This window comes from Canis lupus, chromosome 15 (genome assembly GCF_011100685.1).
Source record: "Canis lupus familiaris isolate Mischka breed German Shepherd chromosome 15, alternate assembly UU_Cfam_GSD_1.0, whole genome shotgun sequence".
In the NCBI taxonomy this organism is placed as follows: Eukaryota; Metazoa; Chordata; class Mammalia; order Carnivora; family Canidae; genus Canis; species Canis lupus.
The window spans coordinates 36007509-36026206 of NC_049236.1; the positions used below are offsets into that span (position 1 = coordinate 36007509).

The following is an 18698-nucleotide window of genomic DNA, read 5'->3' on the forward strand; positions in this document are numbered from 1 at the left end:
TTCATCAAATTCAGCCTCCTTCCTGTGACAGAAATCCCTTTTATGGGATCCCTGGGTGGCGCAGCGGTTTGGCGCCTGCCTTTGGCCCAGGGCGCGATCCTGGAGACCCGGGATCGAATCCCACGTCGGGCTCCCAGTGCATGGAGCCTGCTTCTCCCTCTGCCTGTGTCTCTGCCTCTCTCTCTCTCTCTGTGACTATCATAAATAAATAAATACCTTAAAAAATTAAAAAAAAAATCCCTTTTATGAGAGCCCTGATATATCTACATATGTACATTATGAAATGATATAATATTTAAGTCACGTAAGCTTTGCTGAGAGTTACTGCCAAGAAAAATGATTTAGCCTAATCATCCAGAACCTGATTTAATTAGCTAGATGGTAGAGTGAAAAGTACACCAAACAAAACTTAGTAAGTTGTGGAATCACTATGTTGTATACCTGCAACTAATGTAACGTGTGTCAACTCTACTTCAGTTGAAAAAAATCAAGGCAGTACATTTTAATTCTTTATAATCTTTCAAACTGCTTTTTATTATTGCTAGCTAGGAAAATGTTTTGACAAGTGAAAGGAAGTAGAGACTAAAAGTAAAGCCAGTCTACTCTGTGTAAATCAAACTTCTACATTTTAAACTCTACAATATAAATGATTATTAATAAAAATCCCACCCTAAATCCAGAGAGACCATGAGGAAGGGTCACTATAGGAATCAGCTGGATTCTGTCGCTGGTTAGAGACTGCTTAATAGAATAAATCTATTGTTTTGTTATCTTTAATAACTTACATTTTATCCTGTATAAGTTTTTCTCTTTTATTTACATCTTCAAGATTTTCATCTACATCTTGGGAATATTGTACCAAAGTTAGATTCTGCTCTTCCAGCTCTGTGAGGACTTGAAGTAACTCTTCTGGTTCTTTGAAATAAAGCTCTGGCTCCTAATCAATCAGTAATGAATATAATTCATTTAAAAATATGCTATTTATGCACCTATGACTTATCTAGAGAAATACAGTGGAGAAAATGAATACCATTCTGATTATGATGGAGGCATGGGCAGAGAATGGCAGAGGAGCCTATTTCTGTGTGAGAACTGGCCTTCAGCAAGAAGACATTTAGGGTGTCGGGGGAGATGAAAGGTATTATAGAAAAGAAAAAGGAAGGTGAGGAAAACAGAAGAGATGGAGCAGAAGAGAAGCCCAAGGCAGGAAAAAGGGAAAGCAGGTACTGGGGAAAGGCAGTAGAGGGAAGAGAAGAAAAAAAGGAGGCTAAGCGAAGGTCATTTCCTCCCCCATTTTATTTTATATTTTCCAAAAAATAAATATATGTATTACTTTAAGTAAATTTAATTTTTAAAAAGATGACTTGAGTATTTGCACACCATGCTCATCATATTTACTCTAGTCAAGAGGTGGAAGCAACCTAAAGGTCCACTGAGGGATGAATGGATAAAGAAAATGTGGTATATTCATAGAACAGGATATTATTCAGCCTTAAAAAAGAAGGAAATCAAAAAAAAAAAAAAAAAGAAGGAAATCCCTGCACACACTACCACATGAGTGAACCTGGAGGACACTAGGCTCTGTGAAATAAGCCAAGTTACAGAGAGAAAAAAATGTATAATTCCACTTTTATGAGGTATCTAAAATAATCAAACTCTTAGAAAGGAACTGTGGTTGCCAGGGCTGGCTGCAGGGGAAGGAGAAAAGGGGAGTTCAGTGGGTACAGGTTTCCATTTTGCAAGATGATAAAGTTCTAGAGATCTGTTTACGACAATGTGCATTTAGTTAACATTATACTGTACACTTAAATTTGAAAGTGGTGAGGATGATAAATTCTGTTATGTTTTTTACCACAATTTTAAAAAGATCACTTGTATAAGATGTGTTATATATAATAATGGATGGTGTTTTTAAATGTTTTTTGTTCCTTGTGAGTTTCTGTGGTTGTATTCAGGATGGGGTTAGCTCAAAGTCAGTCTTGTAAAATAAAGGGCTGTTTTGTTGAAGACTGGTTTATCTTACAGTACAGCTACACAGTATATCTTGAGCTCCAGTAAAATGAGAAGCAATCAGAAAGTGACTATTTTTACAAAATGATTGTAGATAACATATTTATCTCCTAAACCTCCTTATAAATATTTTTTCATAAAATGATGTCAAAGATGAACTATAGATGCAACTGGGAAACAGCATCAAAATTATAATTTCTTCTGGAAAGTTGTGGATTATTTAGAATAGGAAATTTTAATTTTAAAAGAAAAAAAAATGAGCACTTTTACTTTTCACCAAACAATATTTAAATCAAAAAAGATAATCTGGTTACCAGATCATAGTCCATATCCTCGTCTAAAAATAATTCCAAACTGTCTTCTGAACTGATACTGTCAGTGTGGCTGTAAAAGAAAGAAAATGTCTGATTTCTGAACCATTTTCAGTCAACAGATTTCCTTCATTTCTAAACTGCCTTTGGAACCTAACTAGAACAGTTCTTTTCAATAGCCTTTTTAGCCTTTTAGGGAACTGCCATTTGCAGGAGTCAATGGATTCCACACATATGCAAAAAAAAAAAAAAAATCAGATTCCATCTGGACAAGGGTGACATTTGCAAACAAGTGAGACCACAAGGAAGGGTCAAGCATATGGTACCAATTATTTGAAGTGCATTTATAAAAAATCTTTTTAAAGAAACACATGACAGCCTACATTGCTGCATCTGTTTTGCCCCTGTTAATGCAGTCAAATAAACTAAACATGTTACTCTAGTGCTCAAAACAAAGCCTGTTCCAGAGTAATACAATATTTGTCTTCTGAAGAGCAGATTTTACTTCTTAAAATATCCTCTGTTCAGGCTGAGGAAATGTTGGTTGGAGGGATGCGGAATGAGGTACATTCTTAAAGAATAATTATGTGGTTTGCATAGTGACTGGAAAAATCAGTTTAAAAAGATAAATTGAAAATGATTGGAAAATTAAAGAAGCGGGGACTAGGGAGAGTTAGGTGGCTTTTGGTGTGATAAGTAATTAACACATTCAAGTAGAGGGTCATGATGAAGGGAAAAGTGAGTAAATGGATTGGGGATGGGAGGAGAATCTAGAGATAGATGAAAGAATGAAATCATAGGAACCAAAAGTAGAAAGAGCTACTGGAACCCAAAGAGAAGAGACAAAGATAACTCCAACATTTGTAATCTGTGAGCCTGGAATAATGGAAGTAATCCTAACAAGATGGAAAACAGTTGAAGGATGAGATAAGAAAAAAATTAATATTTGCTTTATTCATGTTGAGTTTAAGGGGACAAGATACCTGTATGGAGCTGCCCTTTAAATCTATGGAAATAAGGTGTGGGAACATGGAGAAAGAGCCATAGAAGTAAATGAGTATTTAGGAAGCATTCCCTGAGAAAGCATTTCTTCTCTTGATCCAGTGGTATCAATTTCTAATCAATTTTCTCCCACCTCTCTGAAATTCTTGTTACCTTTTTGGTTTTCTTTTCAACATAAATGTTTGTGGTTCCCCAGCCTTCTTCCCCTCCACTGTACCCACTCTTTTGGGGTTATTTCATCCTCTTTCATGGATTCTATCACTGTTAATATACTAATGGCTCCCACACATCTATCTTTCTCTTGAGTTCTAGACTTCATTGTCCAACCTCCAACTGGACATCAGTGTCTACTTGGCTATCCTACAAGGGGCTAAAACTAAAACAATCTAAAATGACACTCCTTATCTTCCTCTTCAAGCCTGCTCCCCTTTGCTGTGTTCCCAATATTATTGAATGCCAACACTCTACACCCAGTTGCCACACAAATTTGGGAGTTAACTTTGATGATATGTAGGAGTTATTTTTGACCACTCTTTTCCTCACATTTCCCCCAATCTTTATGCGAGTCTTTCAAAGCCTGTCAATGCCACTTCCCTGAGATGCCTCTCCTTCTTCATTCCCATTGTCACTCTGTGGTTGGGGCAGTTCATTATCTCTTCCCTGAACTGTGACAACAGGCTCCTCCTAACTGGCCCCTCTTACCTCTAGATTTGTCTCCCTCCATTTCATTCTTTAAATTACTCCCACATCCAATTTTCTAAAATGAAAATCTGAGTGAGTCTCTGTTATACTCTTGATTAAAACCCTATTGGCTCCCCAGGACCCTTGGGACAAACCACAGTCTCCTTAGGACAGCACCACTGCTTTCCTGCTCATGATACAATAACTATTCACCCCTTGAGCCTCTCACTTACACCCTGTGGCCCAGCCATTTTGAACAGAGCCAAGCTCTGCCATCTTTATGACAGAAGGCCCCTACTCTCCCAGAGCTTGTCCTCCTTTATTACTCGTCTTCTCACCAGACTCAGCTTGGACGCCACCTGTTCTGGAGTGTTCACTGATCCTGCTCTTTGTCTCCTACTCCCTCACCTGTCATTTGGGTTAAGGGTCCCTCCTTTGCATGCCTGTGGCACTCTGCCTATCCTTCCAATGGCATTTTATTATATTGTAACTGACTAATCCCTTGTCTGTTTTCTCACTAGATGGTAAGCTCCTTGAGGGCAGAGACTGTCTTTTATTTACTGTTGAATCCACAGGGCACTCAATAAATATTTGTTGAATGAATGAAAGAGACTATGAGAGTGGTGAACTTTCTGAGGAGTGGAGATGGTATTTGCATGTTACTATGTGTATTGGTAGATTCAGAAAAGGCATTTGGCAAAATTCAATGCTCATTTATTATAAAAAGAGAATTGGAATAGAGAGGATTTCCTCAACTTGATAGGGTATCTATATCTATAAATATCCTACAGCTAACATTTTACTTAATGGTGAAAACCTAAATCCTCTTAAGACTATGGACAAGGCAATGATGTATGTTCCTACTACTCTTATTTAACATAGAATGTTCTACCCACTGCCGCAAGGCAAGGATAGGAAATAAGAGGGGTACATATCATAAAGGAAGAAATAAAATTGTCTCTATTTGCAGATGACATGATGGTCTACATGGAAAATCCAGAGGGATCTAAAAAACCCCAAAGAATCAAACTCCAAATTCCTGGAATTAGTAAGTGAGCTCAGCAAGATCACAGTACATAAGATAAAAGTACAACAATCAGTTGTATTTCTATATACTAGCAATGAACCCAAGGACATTAAAATTAAAAATACAATGCCAGAAAAAAAAATAGGAAAGAAACTTTTAGGTGTAAATCTAACAACACCTGTACAGGGACATGCATGCTGAAAACTACGCACAGCTGATAAACAAAATCAAAGAAGATCCAAATGGGAATGGAAAGACATGGATTGGGAGAGTTAATATAGTAAAGATGACAATTCTCCCCAAATTCGTGTACAGGTTGGAATTAGTTTCCTAGGGCGGCTGTATCAAAGTACCACAAACAGCTTTGTGGCTTAAAACAATAGGAATATTTTCTCACAGTTCTGGAAGCTAGAAGTCCAAAATTAAGCTGTCAGCAGGGCCATGATCCCTTCTAAGTCTCCAGGAAAGAATCTCTTTCATGCCTTTCTGTTAGCTTCTTGTGTTGCCAGCAATCATCAGTGTTGCTTGGCTTATAGGTGCCTCTCTCCAATCTCTGCCTCTTGTCACATGGCATACTCCCTGCACCTCTGTCTCTTCTCTTAAGGACACTAGTCATAGTGGATTAAGAGCTCACTTTCATGACTTAAATTTGATTATACCTACAAAGATCCTATTTCTACATAAGGTAACATTCATAGATATGTACCGTAATTAGAACTTTAATATCTATTTTTGGGAGATATAATCCAATCCTTAACAAAGTTTAACATAATTTCAATAAAAGTTTCAGCAAGATTTTTTTTTGTAGATATAGACAAGATAACTCTAAAATTTGTATGGAAAGCCGAAAGAACTAGAATAATTAACAAAATTTCTAAAAAGAGGAATGAAGAAGAATCAGTCTGATTTCAAGATTAACAGCTATAATGATAAAGACCATGTTGTATGGGTGGTAGATAGCTACACAGATCAATGGAACAGAGTAGAGAATCTGGAAATACACCTGAACAAAAATGCCTAACTGATTTCTGACACAGATACAAAAACAACAAACAATTCAGTGGAGAAGCCATTTCAACAAATGGTGCTGAAGCAATTGACATTCAGAGGCCAAAAAAAAAGAAAGAAAGAACCTCAATCTAAACCTCACAGCTTATTAAAAAATAATTAACCTAAAATGAATCACAGACTTAAATGTAAAACTATAAAAGCTTTTAGGAGAAAACAGGAAAAATAATCTTTGAGATCTAGCACTAAGCAAAAAGTTCTAAGCCTGATATGAAAAGTATGATCCATATTAGAAAAAATTGATAAATTAGACTTCATCAATATAAAAAACTTTTGTTCTACAAAAGACCCTGGTAAGAACATGAAAGGATGATCTACAGACTGAGAGGAAATATTTGCAAGCCACATATCTGCAAAGGGCTAATATAGAAATATATAAAGAATTCTCAAATTTCAACAGTAAGAAACAAAAACAATCCATTTAGAAAGCAGGCATTTCGCCAAAGGAGACATAAAGATGTAAACAAGTACATGAAAAGATGTTCAACACCATTAGTTACTAGGGAAATGCAAATAAAACACAAAAGACAGGAATATTATGCAGCCACAAAAAAGGATGAGATGCCATTTGCAACAGCATGGATGGATCTGGAGGGTATTATGGTAAGTCAAATAAGTCAGACTGTGAAAGACAGATCCCATGTGATTTCATGCGCATGTGGAATCTAATAAAGCAAATGAATAAAAAAAAAAGAATCAGACCTATAAATACAGAGAACAAAGTAATGATTGCTAGATAGGGGATGGGGGATGGGCACAACGTGAAGGGGAATGGAAGATACATGCTTCCAGTTATGGAATGAATGAGTCACAAGAATAAAAGGCACAGCAGAAAGAACATAGTCAATGATATCATAATACTATTGTATGATGACAGCTGGGAGCTACACCCCTGATGAGCATATCATTGTATCACCATGTCATACACCTGAAACTAATGTAACATTATATGTTCACTATCCTCAAATAAAAAAATAAAAAAGTATCCAGGAGTAAACTTTTTTTTAAAAAAAGCACAATAAGGGGGATCCCTGGGTGGCTCAGCGATTTGGTGCCTGCCTTTGGCCCAGGGCGCGATCCTGGAGTCCTGGGATCGAGTCCCGCGTCGGGCTCCCAGCATGGAGACTGCTTCTCCCTCCTCCTGAATCTCTGCCTCTCTTTCTCTCTATGTCTATCATAAATAAATAAATAAATAAATAAATAAATAAATAAATAAATATTTAAAAATAAATAAATAATAAAATAAAAAAGCACAATAAGATATATATATAAATATATATATTTATATATATATATATCAGAATGTCTAAAATTAAAAAAAAATGAAAACAGTAACTGCTGATGAGAACGTAGAGAAACCGGATCCCTTGTTCATTGTTGGTGGGAATGCAAAATGGTGTAGCCACTCTGGGAAACAAATTGGCAGTTTCTTTAAAAACTAAGCATGTACCTACCACCCAATTCAGCAATTGTACTCTAGGCATTTATTCCAGAGAAATGGAAAGGGTGTGCACACAAAAAGTTGCACAAATATATAGCAATTTTATTCTTTATAGCCCCAAATTGGAAACAATCTGGATATCATTCAGTGAGTGAATAGTTAATCTGCAGTGTGTCCATATCATGTATAGTTGACTTGATAACAGTATGGGGATTGAGGGCCCTAACCCCCTACACAGTCAAAAATCTGCATGTAACTTTTGACTCCCCCAAAACTTAACCACCAATATCCTACTATTCACCTGAATCCTTACACATATTTTGTATGTTTTATATATTATATACTATATTCATACAATAAAGTAGACTAGATAAAATGTCAAGAAAATCATTTACAGTACTGTACTATATAAAAAAAATCCCACATATAAGGGACAGTGCACAGTTCACACCCATGTTGTTCAAGGGTTAAGTGTAATACTACTCAGCAATAATAAGGAGCCAGCTATTGTTAGACCCAACAGCTTGGGTGAACCTTCAGAGAATTATGTTCCATGAAACATCCCATCCCAAAAGGTTGCATAGTGTATGATTCCATTTATGTAACATTCTTGAAGTGACAAAATTGAAGTGATAGAGAATAGATTAGTGGTTTCCAGGAGTCAAGGGGAGGAGAGAGGGAAGTGGATGTATTACAAAGAAGCAACATGAAGAATCCTCATGGTGATGTTCTGTACTTAATTGTGTCTTGACTATACCAATGGCAATATATTGGTTGTAATATACTGCAAGATGTTACCATTGGGGGAAACTGGGTAAAGGGCACATGGATCGCTCTGTGTTATTTTTTTGCAACTATATGTGAATCTACAACTATCTCAAAATTTCAAAAATTCATTAAAAGCAAAATAAAAACATTGACTCTTAAATGCCACAGAAATGGAGTGACCTTGGGTTCCTGAAATTTAGAGTACAGTGTCTGTGTTGACTTTTGTCATATGGGATTGTCATGGATACTGTGGTACTAGCCCAGATCCTCTCCTTGGCGGCCAGTGTACCTATCCTGGACATCAATGTATTTTCTTAAAGCTCCCTTGGAGTAGCCAAGGTTGAGAACTAGCAGTTTATGAATAATGAGTATGAATGAGTTAACAATCAAGCAAGGGACAAAACAAACAAAAAAGCTTTGCGATCCTATTTCAACAATTTTGAAGAACATGGTAAAACTGCAAACACAAGGATCAGCAGAGTAGCTTAATAAACAACTAGCAATGGCTCTAAAAGAGCCAAACCCTAGATGCAGGGGACAGGCAATTTCTGCAAATAGCAGTGGCAGGCACTTATCAAAAAATGTGGGAGCTCAGTCACCTCTGGAGCACCCAAAAATGGCAACCGCTGCCTCCAGAATCTGAGGAGGAGTACGGATGTGTGATATGTATATGTTGACGAAAGGCTAAAAGGGATATTTTTCTGAAAAACATTCACAGTTTCCAAGAGAGTTAGTCAAGTATGTACCGTACGTTGATAAGGATGATTTCCTGTTCTCTAGGGTGAGAGTGGTCTTCTTGCGTGGTTTTCCTATTCAAAATGTCCAGGCGATGTCCATGTCATAGGTGCGGGTAGAGGTGAAAAGAAATAACATGCAATTAGAAATGAGTCCTTGTTATTTGTGCAAGATATTTTTTCCTGCATTGGTATACCCATTCTTTTTATTATTATCAGAACAATAATCCTAGAAAGTGGAGCAAGCTCTTTCATTCTACTGAAATTGGGTTCCAAGTCTAAGAATAAAATCAAAGGCACTGGTTTGGGTAGGGGGTGGGGGTGGGTGCAGAATACATATTGTCAAAAACATGATGCAATTCTTGATAGTCCCAAATCAGGGGCATAAATTGTGAAATATAAATCATAGTTCTTTTTAACTTAACCATATATATTTGTTACATAATCACAGATTTTCTTTTTACATTTTTAAATTTAAATTCAATTTGTCAACACATAGTATAACACCCAGTGCTCATCCCATTAAGTGCCCTCCTCATTGCCCATCCCCCAGTTATCCCATTCCCCCAACCTCCGCTTCCGCAACCTTTTGTCTGTTTCCCAGAGTTAGGAGTCTCTTGTTTGTCTCCCTTTCTAATCACAGATTTTTTTAAATTAAGGCAAAAAATAGAAATGATGGACACTTCAATTGTTACATCCCGTGGAGGGGATAACTTGCCACAGGTTCTCTGCCCTTTACTTCTTTGCCTGTCCTGTCCAGTCATCACTTCTCCAAGTTTTAGAATAATATCAAAGAGAAAGAAATGGAACTCCTAGCTTGTAAGGATTATGGGTAATATGAACACCCACTTTTTGTTTGCCAGGTTAGCTTATACATCCTGGATTTCCAATTTGAGATGGAACTCTGGTTTTACTTCTATGAGTGAAGTCCCAAATCTCTGATGTTACCTTGGCTACCTCTTTCCATATAATAGTCATCTGAAAATGATATCTTCCTGGATTCCTCAATATTGCTCTCTGTTTTCCTTCTATTTAATTCTAAAAATGAAAAACAAAAGGGAGAGAGAAAGGGGAGAAAACATTTCTGAGAATGAGAGGTTTGTCTCATGGGTGAAGGTAGAGTTACTGTGAAAATTTAAAGGGACAGAAATATAGGATGGGGACATTGTAACAGACAAATGTATGATGCAGGCAGCAAGGGCTGGTCTCTGGAACAGGCGGGATGGATGGGAACTGACCTCCAGGGCAGGACCTGCAGGTCTTTTATTTCCTGCATCAGTCTCTCATAACTTCTATAATCCCAGTGTCAGCTATTCACTCCTCTGGCCTGAAAAGCTCATTGCTTTCTGAGCATCCTCTAATTAGAGGACAAGTCTAGGAGCACTGAATTTTAAGCTGTTAAATGCAATTACTTCCTGATGTTCCTTTTTATATGTTTTCTCTTTTGTCAAACACTATATTGAGTTTAATCAAGTGCCATTACCATGCTCAATACTCTGTGCATATGATCTGATTTAATCACAGCACAGTGAGAGGTACTGAGCAGGACAGCCATCACTGGGGTGCTGGTCAGCTCCCTGGAACAGAGTTTTCCCTGATTTGTAGGTTTCTGGCTTCTATGGGGTCAGTGGTCTTACCCCAGAGTCTCAGGATTGCTCTCAGCTGAAGACTCTGCAGAGAACTCTCTGTATAGCTCTCTCCTCTCCAGTACTATGCTCTGGGAACTCCAGCCTCCCTGCACCCTTTGCTTGATCTTCAATACATGAGCACTGCTGGGTTCCTCTTCCCTATGCCACATCCTGGAAATGCTTCCCAGGCAGTGCGCTGAGGCCAGCATTTGCCTTTCCTCTCTCACGGATCACTCTGTTTCTCTCCTTGATGCCTGATGCCTGAAGCCTATTGCTTCATATATTTTTCAGATTTTTGGGGGGGCAAGAGGGTGAGTCTGGTCCTTGTTACCCCCATGTTGCTGGAAGGGGTAGTTTTCTTTTTTGATTTGTGACCTCATTTGGATCACTTATTCAACTTATATATATAAAATAGATCTATTTTGGGCCCCTTGAGCTGACTTCATAATACCAGTACTGTTCTGTGTTAATTTCTGAGACTCTGTGATAATAGATTAAGACTTTAAAAGATTAGTAATACTGGTGCACCTGGGTGGCTTAGTCAGTTAAGCAACTGACTTGATTTCAGCTCAGGTCATGATCTCAAGGTCCTGAGACAGAGCCCCAACTTGGGCTCCACGCTCAGTAAAGAGCCTACTTGTGATTCTCTTCCTCCCCCTGCTTGCGCATGCTCCCTTTCTCTCTCTCTCAATAAATAAATAAATAAAATTTCTAAAAATAATAATAATATTAGAGATAGTAGAATCCTTGTTCAGGTTTTGCTTAAAATAGAAATTCTGACAGTTTAATAAGGAACAAACAAATATTGAAACAATATTTGAGACTTAGGGACATTTAATTGAAATTAAGAATATGTGACTCACTTGCTAGTACTGGAAGACTAACATTCATACTGTCTCTGCTCGTTGTCATTTGCACCCTTTTCAGTGCTTGCTGGATTTGCCAGTGTTTTGGAGACAATTTCAGCAGAAAAAATCCATATTTCATGTACTCTCTAAGAAGGAATTCTGCTTTTGCTATCTCACTACTCAAAAGAAATGAAGATATCATTAGAAATATCTGTGTGAAAGCATGTCCTTTTTTTTTAGCATGTCCTTTAAAAAAAAAAAAGATTTCACAGAATTTGTTGCCTTGATCATGTATTTGAGTAATAATTTATATAGCAAAAATTATGGTTAGTATGGTTATAAAAATATGGGTGTCAATAAGATAAGAGGAGAAGAAAAAACCCATAGGAGTGCTTTTTGAATAAAACATGTCAAGGATATATACACATGGAATGGACTGATGATAGTTTTACTCATTTATTTTAGAGAAATATATTAAATTTTAGACATAGGGAGAAATGAGAAGGTAGCAGAAGTTGGTACTTCCGTAAAAAGAATAAAGAAAACTAACACCAAGGAGCACCTACTGTGGAGTGGGCAATATGGAGGATGCACTATAGGCATCATCATTTCATTCTCTGTACAGGACCATAAAATAGGTATTATTCCTGTCTTTTGGAAGAAGAGATGAATGACTTGCAAAGTCATCTGTCCAGCTGTCCAGTGCAGAGCCAGCACTCACACCCGGGTCTAGCTGACTCTGATGCCCAAGCTTCTGCCAACAATATCCAGGGACTTGGGCTGAAAGCCTCTCCCCAGCCTCACGTTGCTTTCCCGTAACCATGTTACAAAGTGGACCTTGAAGGAATGTTTAAATAAACAGTGAAGGCCCTTGTGAAAGGGAGCCCCACCCATACTGAGGCTTCCTGAGTCATACCCTTCTCCATGTCCTGACTAATATTACTCCTATACCGTATCCCCAGCTTCAGCATTTCCTTCAGTCAGGGCCTTCCTTAAGCCCTGATGTGAGAGTGAGATTCAAAGAGTCTGTAAGAGACTGGCTCAACACATCACACAGAAGGCGGACGGGAGCCCCTCATTCTACTACCCCTTTATTTTTAGATGGAAAGCCTCCCAGGGCACCTGGGCAGCTACCCAAAGTTTTGGGAGAAGAGGAAAACAGCTTGTCTAAAATACAGCAAATGAACGGATGGCAGTTTTAGACAAGCTGTTTTCCTCTTCACCCAAAGCATCTACCTTTAGCTCAGGGTGTGATCCTAGGGTCCTGGGATCAAGTCCCCCATCAGGCTCCCTGTGAGGAGCCTGCTTTCCCTCTGCCTGTGTCTCTGACTCTCTCTCTGGGTCTCTTATGAATAAATAAATAAAATCTTTTTTTTTTTTTTTTTAAAGAAAGAAGCCTCCCAAATGTGCTGCAAGAGCAGGGTTAAAATGGCTAGAATTACACAGCTTTCAAGCAAAAGCTTCAGAACAAGCTCCCTTTCCCTTTGTAAACAGATTTCCAGCCCTACCTGCAGTGGAGGACCTTCCTGGGCCACACCAAGCCCATAGAGAGAAAAAAAGGAAATAAAAGCAGGTGCCTGCATCCTTTGTGCTGTTCCCAGCTTGTTTTTCATGACCTTTTGCACCTTTCTAGGATGACGAGACACATATACACTAATTGAGCAAGTTCTTTTCAGCAAGGCTGTTTGCTGGGTGGCCATCGTGCATAAATACAGTCCTCTCTGCAAGCATAGCAGCTGCTACTCTGGTTCTACAAATAGAGCAGAATCTTCTAATTACACGATGGAGTGAAGGAAGGGAAGTCTCCACCTTGGAATGCCTTCAACTTCAGGCTACCAAAATAGGCTTCCATAGCCAGAATGTGTTTGAAAACACATTCTGTCAATAACAATTGGTTTCAAAGAAACTGCCATCCAGTTCATTTGCTGTATTTTAGACAAGCTGTTTTCCTCTTCTCCCAAATCTTGAAGACTTGGTTTTAGGGAAACACTAAGTATCAAAGCCTCAAAAAGAACAAACAAACAAACAAACAAACAAACAAACAAGTTTTGGTATGACTTGATACCAAGACTAGTGTCTCCTGCGTCATGAAATTCCTGTCCAAGAATGATGATAGAAGGAAGCTTCTTTAGATATTTAAAATTAGATCAAATGAGATACACTTGACCACCAAAGAAAACATCTGGGCTTGAAAATTAAAAAAAAGAAAGAAAGAAAGAAAGAAAGAAAGAAAGAAAGAAAGAAAGAAAGAAAGAAAGAAAGAAAGAAAGAAAGAAAGAAAGAGTGGTAGGTAGTATAGTAATTTTATCCCAATTATCCTTCCTGTAATTTTTGTCATTATGGATCCTGTCATTATTAAATCCTTAATATCGATTTTAGGTTCAACTAAGTGTGAGTATGAATATAAAAAAATACTGCCCATTATAGTTGAGAGATGGTTGTAAACATGAATCCCAATTTCAGAGATGTTAAAATGTGGAAAGAAATATCCCTTAGAATGAAGGAGAGAAGGCACTTAGAAAATAATTTACAGTTTACTCTTAACACAGGCTTGCTTCTTCTCAACCCATTTCTAGGCTTCTACAATGAGAAAGTTACAGGAACTTTTCAGCCAGAGGTCACTGTGCTCTGATACCCAGGCAGAGACAGCCGGCCCTTGATTGACAGGTTACTTGTTTAAAAAGGAGGTCATACTTATGATCAACTGATAAGGAAGACCACGTAGGTCTTGTGAGGCACAAGTAAGTCTCAACAGGGTCTGGACATTTGAGCAGGAAAAGAGGGTGCCCTGGGCTCACCTTTTCACTGCCTGCACTTCCATACTGGCTTTCTTTAGCTCTGTGGTCATTTGGAGCTTGTTGATAGTTTCCTGTGCTGCCCTGAAAAGTAACAAGGGGTAACAAGGGGATTTGTTAGTTTGTTTTGTGTTGCATTGTATTCTGAGAAACTGGGGGGGGGGGGGGGGGGGGGGGGGAGTGAGGGTTGGCGAGGAGGCAATTTGGCCAGAATGAACCAAACGAACATTTTCAGAGCATCTACAGATCTCTGGTCATTTTCTCGAAGGAACTCTTCAAAGGCCATTGCATCTTCTTGGAGCTTTTTTTCTGCTTTTATGAGTTGCTGTTCCTTCACTGCCATGTGGTTTTCAAACTTTTTAATCGTATTTCTTTTGGTTGACAGGGCATACTGCGAATATTAAAAACAGAAGTGCAACATTATTCCACGTTTCTAGCCCATTGCTAGTACATTTCAAAATTCTCATGATAAAGGGGGAAATAACTTGCATAGTAAGTGATCACTTGGTTTAGAAACAATAGCATGCCAAGTCTTGAGACTACAGCCTTTATTTCATAGAGGAATTTTATTTTGGGAACTTTAGAAGGGAGACCAATTAATTCCTCTTTCCCTTTTATGAAGAGGCTCAATTATTGTTCCACCATGGCTGTGTCCCACAAATCAAAAGTAGCTCCATATCCCTTCAGGTTCTATCCTTAAAAAAATTTAAAATAAAAAACAATACATATTACTCCAAAGAGCAAGTCTACCTGTATTATCCACAATATCCCTCCAATATTTCAGGCATTGGGAAACTGGGCAGTCTGCAGTTACCAAGCCTCCTCCATTGGGAAGTAGGATGAAAAAATAAGGTTTTAACCCTGCTAATGTCTATGCCACATTCCTCCAAACTGCACACGGCTAGGGGTATTGAACCAGCCTCCAAGAACCCTGTTTAGATCCCCAATACAACTTTGACATCTAGCTCTTATTTTATTTTATTTTATTTTATTTTATTTTATTTTATTTTATTTTATTTTATTATTTTTTTAGTACAGAATATAATCATTCACTTGGGTTTTTAATGCCATGCCTGAAAAAAGAAATTATAATGTCACATGCATTAAAATACAAAAGAACTTAAAATACGTAAATGAGATAATTTTAAAGAAGTAACAACTGGGGAGCACCAGATAAAGTCACTAGCGGTCTTCAGCAGAGGAGGGGCATGTGTGGAGAATATGCTGACTGTAGGGAGCAGAAGTAGAAGCAGGATACCAGTATTCAGAAGTTATATCAATAATTCATGCAAGTGATATTGGTGACATGGATTAGAGTGGTGGCAGAGGAGGTCATGAAAAGTAGTGTGTGTATGGATATATTGGGAGAAAATATATATATATATATATTTTTATGATTTATTTAATTATTTATGATAGACATGGAGAGAGAGAGAGAGAGGCAGAGACACAGGAGGAGGGAGAAGCAGGCTCCATGCCAGGAGCCCAACGCGGGACTTGATCCCTGGACTCTAGGATCGCGCCCTGGGCCAAAGGCAGGTGCTAAACCGCTGAGCCACCCAGGGATCCCCGAGAAAATATATTTGAAAGTATATTGGGATGTGGGTTGTAAGTTGGAGAGTTGAGGATAGCTCCAACAGGTTTTTCCCAAGCAACTGGAAAAAAATGAAAATTGCTACCCACTGCGATGGGGGCACACCACGAGATGCAAATCTGCGGGGGTAGGGAAGAGTATGGAAGGGGCAAAATTTTGGAAATGTGAAAGCAGAGGTGCCCACTGGGCATCTAAGTGGCTATGGTAAGAATTACGGTTGCCTTTGTGAGTCTGGAATTCAGGGAAAAGGATCAGGGTAGAGACATAAATTTGGAAATTGTTAATAGGGAAGTGGACTATAAAGCCAGGGGCCTGGAGGAGGGCAGAGAGAGCACAGAGCAAGGAGTGCTTCAACATTTGGAGACCAAGGAGAAGAGGAACAAGAAAAGAAAACTGTGAAGGAGTGAGCAGCCAGTGATGAGAAAGAATCAAGAGACAGTGGATCCTTGGAAACCAGCTGAAGAAGCCATTTCAAGAAAGAGGAAGTGACCAAATGATCTAACTGCTGCTGAAAGGGAAGGAAAAGGAAGACCATGAGGTTGACAGTTTGAACTTGGCAATGGGAAAGTCACCAAGAACCTTGACAAAAGTAGTTTTGGTGGAATAATGACAAAAGCCCAGCTGAAGTTGTTCGGTAAAGGACAGGAGGAGCAATAGATCTGGAGCATGTAATGGAAAAGTAAAATGTCAAGGGTGAAATTTGGCAACGCTCTGCAGCAAGTCTTCTGTTTTACTAATGGGAGAAAGAAATTATTTTTACTACCTCCAGCAGAAACCTGTCTCTCTGGTCATTAATAAATTCATGAAGTGTCCTTTTTGTGTCTGCACCTTCAAAGAAAATTGAAAGAGACTGAGGTTTAGTTCTAACCCTCAGGAGTTTATATAAAATAAAAGCTATGTACTTAAATTACTGGATACAGGTTGTATCTGACTTTAAAAAAAAAAAAAAAACCTTCAAATAAACTTTCTTCCTAATCGCTAAAAAACTAATTTCATAGTAGTAACTACCATTTATTTTGTTTCTGTCATATTCTATGAACTATATTAGACACTTTAAATGAATAATTTTATTTAATCCTAACACTAACCCCAAGGAGGTACATGTTTCTATATCCATGCTGTATGTGAGCTCAGAGATGTCAAGATACTTGCCCAAGACAACAGAGCTAATGTGTGGCAGAGGGGCATGTGACTCCTAGGGCTGTGCTAGGTGGACTGAACTGTTTTAACTCTTGGTGTTTTGGGGATCCCTGGGTGGCTCAGCGGTTTAGCACCTGCCTTCAGCCCAGGGTGTGATCCTGGAATTCTGGGATCAAGTCCCGCATCAGGCAACTTGCATGGAGCCTGCTTCTCCCTCTGCCTGTGTCTCTGCCTCTCTCTCTCTCTCTGTAACTATCATAAATAAATAAAAAATAAAAATAAAAATAAAAAAAAAAAACAAAATCCTATGCTGTCCATTTATTAAATATTATAGTTATGCTTACATTTTGGGCTACTTTATCATGATACTACCTGGCTGAGTTGATGTGATTTTATTCTTCAAGTCTAAATACACTGGTTACATGGGTTTCCCATTTTAGCTCTTCTAGCTATCCAGAAGGGTTTTTTTGGCAAAGAGACAATGTATGATAAAACCGTCATTAAAGCATTAGTGTTCCTCAACACCAGAGCCCCTAACGGCTCACAGCGGATATGCTCCAGTGGTGTTGCCCTCCAAGAGTAAACCACAGTCAGGCTGTCAGCTACGTAGAGGAGGAAATGGCACGTTTTTTATGCAGCCCAACCGATCTGTCTATGACAGTTGCCTGTGTAATTTCTTCAAGGTAATCTAGCTGTTGGCTACTACTGCATGCAGTTGGCTACTACTGCATACACAAAAATAACTGGGCTCCCAAAGTAGGGGTCACTTGCTCCTTTTACATCATGTAGACTTGTCTTTAATCAGAATTCAGGCAGGAAATGTAAAGCTGGGGGTTGGGGGTTTCAACCAAATCAACTCTTAATTGGAAAGAGTCTGAGGAGAATTTCTCTATTTTCCACAAAAACATCCAAATTGCTTGTCTGTGTAATTGGCAAAAACTGACAACCTGATTTCCATTGCTGACAGAGCCCAGATTGCCTTGGATAATACCAAACAATTTTACCATTTCCTTTTTTAAGAGTCTACTTTATGTCATTTACTCTTAAGAGACCAGTCACCCCTCTGTCAATCAGCATGGTGTCATATAGAGTCACCTGCAAAGCCATCTTCGCTAGTTATCTCAGAAGCGGTAGTGTGGCAAGGATTTTTGGAGGTAGCCACTTTATGTAGAACTCTAAAACATATCACATATCATTTTAAGTGCTCTTGATGACTTAGGGTTGACCACTCTACAGAGGTGAACTACGAGACACAAGACTGAACCTAGCTGTACCCTATCAGTGGTCACTGATACTACCATGTCACCTGACATTTGCACTTTTTCATACGATAGTGCAGAATATGCACCTTCACAATCTAAAAAAAGTTAACATGGCTTCCCTCTTTTATACTAATTATTGACTCTGGAGTTCTTTCCTAAGTGTTTTGTTGTGGTTTTCTGAAGATTTTTTTTTTCATCACAATTTGGCAAAGTTACGAAATTTTTAAGTTACCATGGCAAATCCTGGACACTCAATGTATCTTCCCCACTTCCTCCTTCCTTTCCGCCTTCCTTTTTAATTTAAAATTTAAATTTTTTTTTTTAATTTTTATTTATTTGTGATAGTCACAGAGAGAGAGAGAGAATGAGGCAGAGACACAGGCAGAGGG

The 18698-nt window shown here is 38.4% G+C and overlaps 1 protein-coding gene across 3 annotated transcripts in view; it reads right to left on the minus strand.

Annotated features, from left to right (window-relative positions):
* The window catches only part of CCDC38 (coiled-coil domain containing 38), a 46433-nt gene that overhangs the window by 13098 nt on the left and 14637 nt on the right, over positions 1 to 18698 (minus strand). For all 3 annotated transcript variants that reach the window (XM_038558697.1, XM_038558696.1, XM_038558698.1), the window contains exons 5-12: positions 16671 to 16735; positions 14541 to 14704; positions 14317 to 14397; positions 11534 to 11694; positions 9991 to 10080; positions 9060 to 9117; positions 2325 to 2394; positions 786 to 937 (exon numbers count right to left, since the gene is read on the minus strand). In XM_038558697.1, the coding sequence (XP_038414625.1) occupies positions 786 to 937; positions 2325 to 2394; positions 9060 to 9117; positions 9991 to 10080; positions 11534 to 11694; positions 14317 to 14397; positions 14541 to 14704; positions 16671 to 16735 (841 nt within the window). The remainder of the gene's footprint in view (positions 1 to 785; positions 938 to 2324; positions 2395 to 9059; positions 9118 to 9990; positions 10081 to 11533; positions 11695 to 14316; positions 14398 to 14540; positions 14705 to 16670; positions 16736 to 18698) is intronic.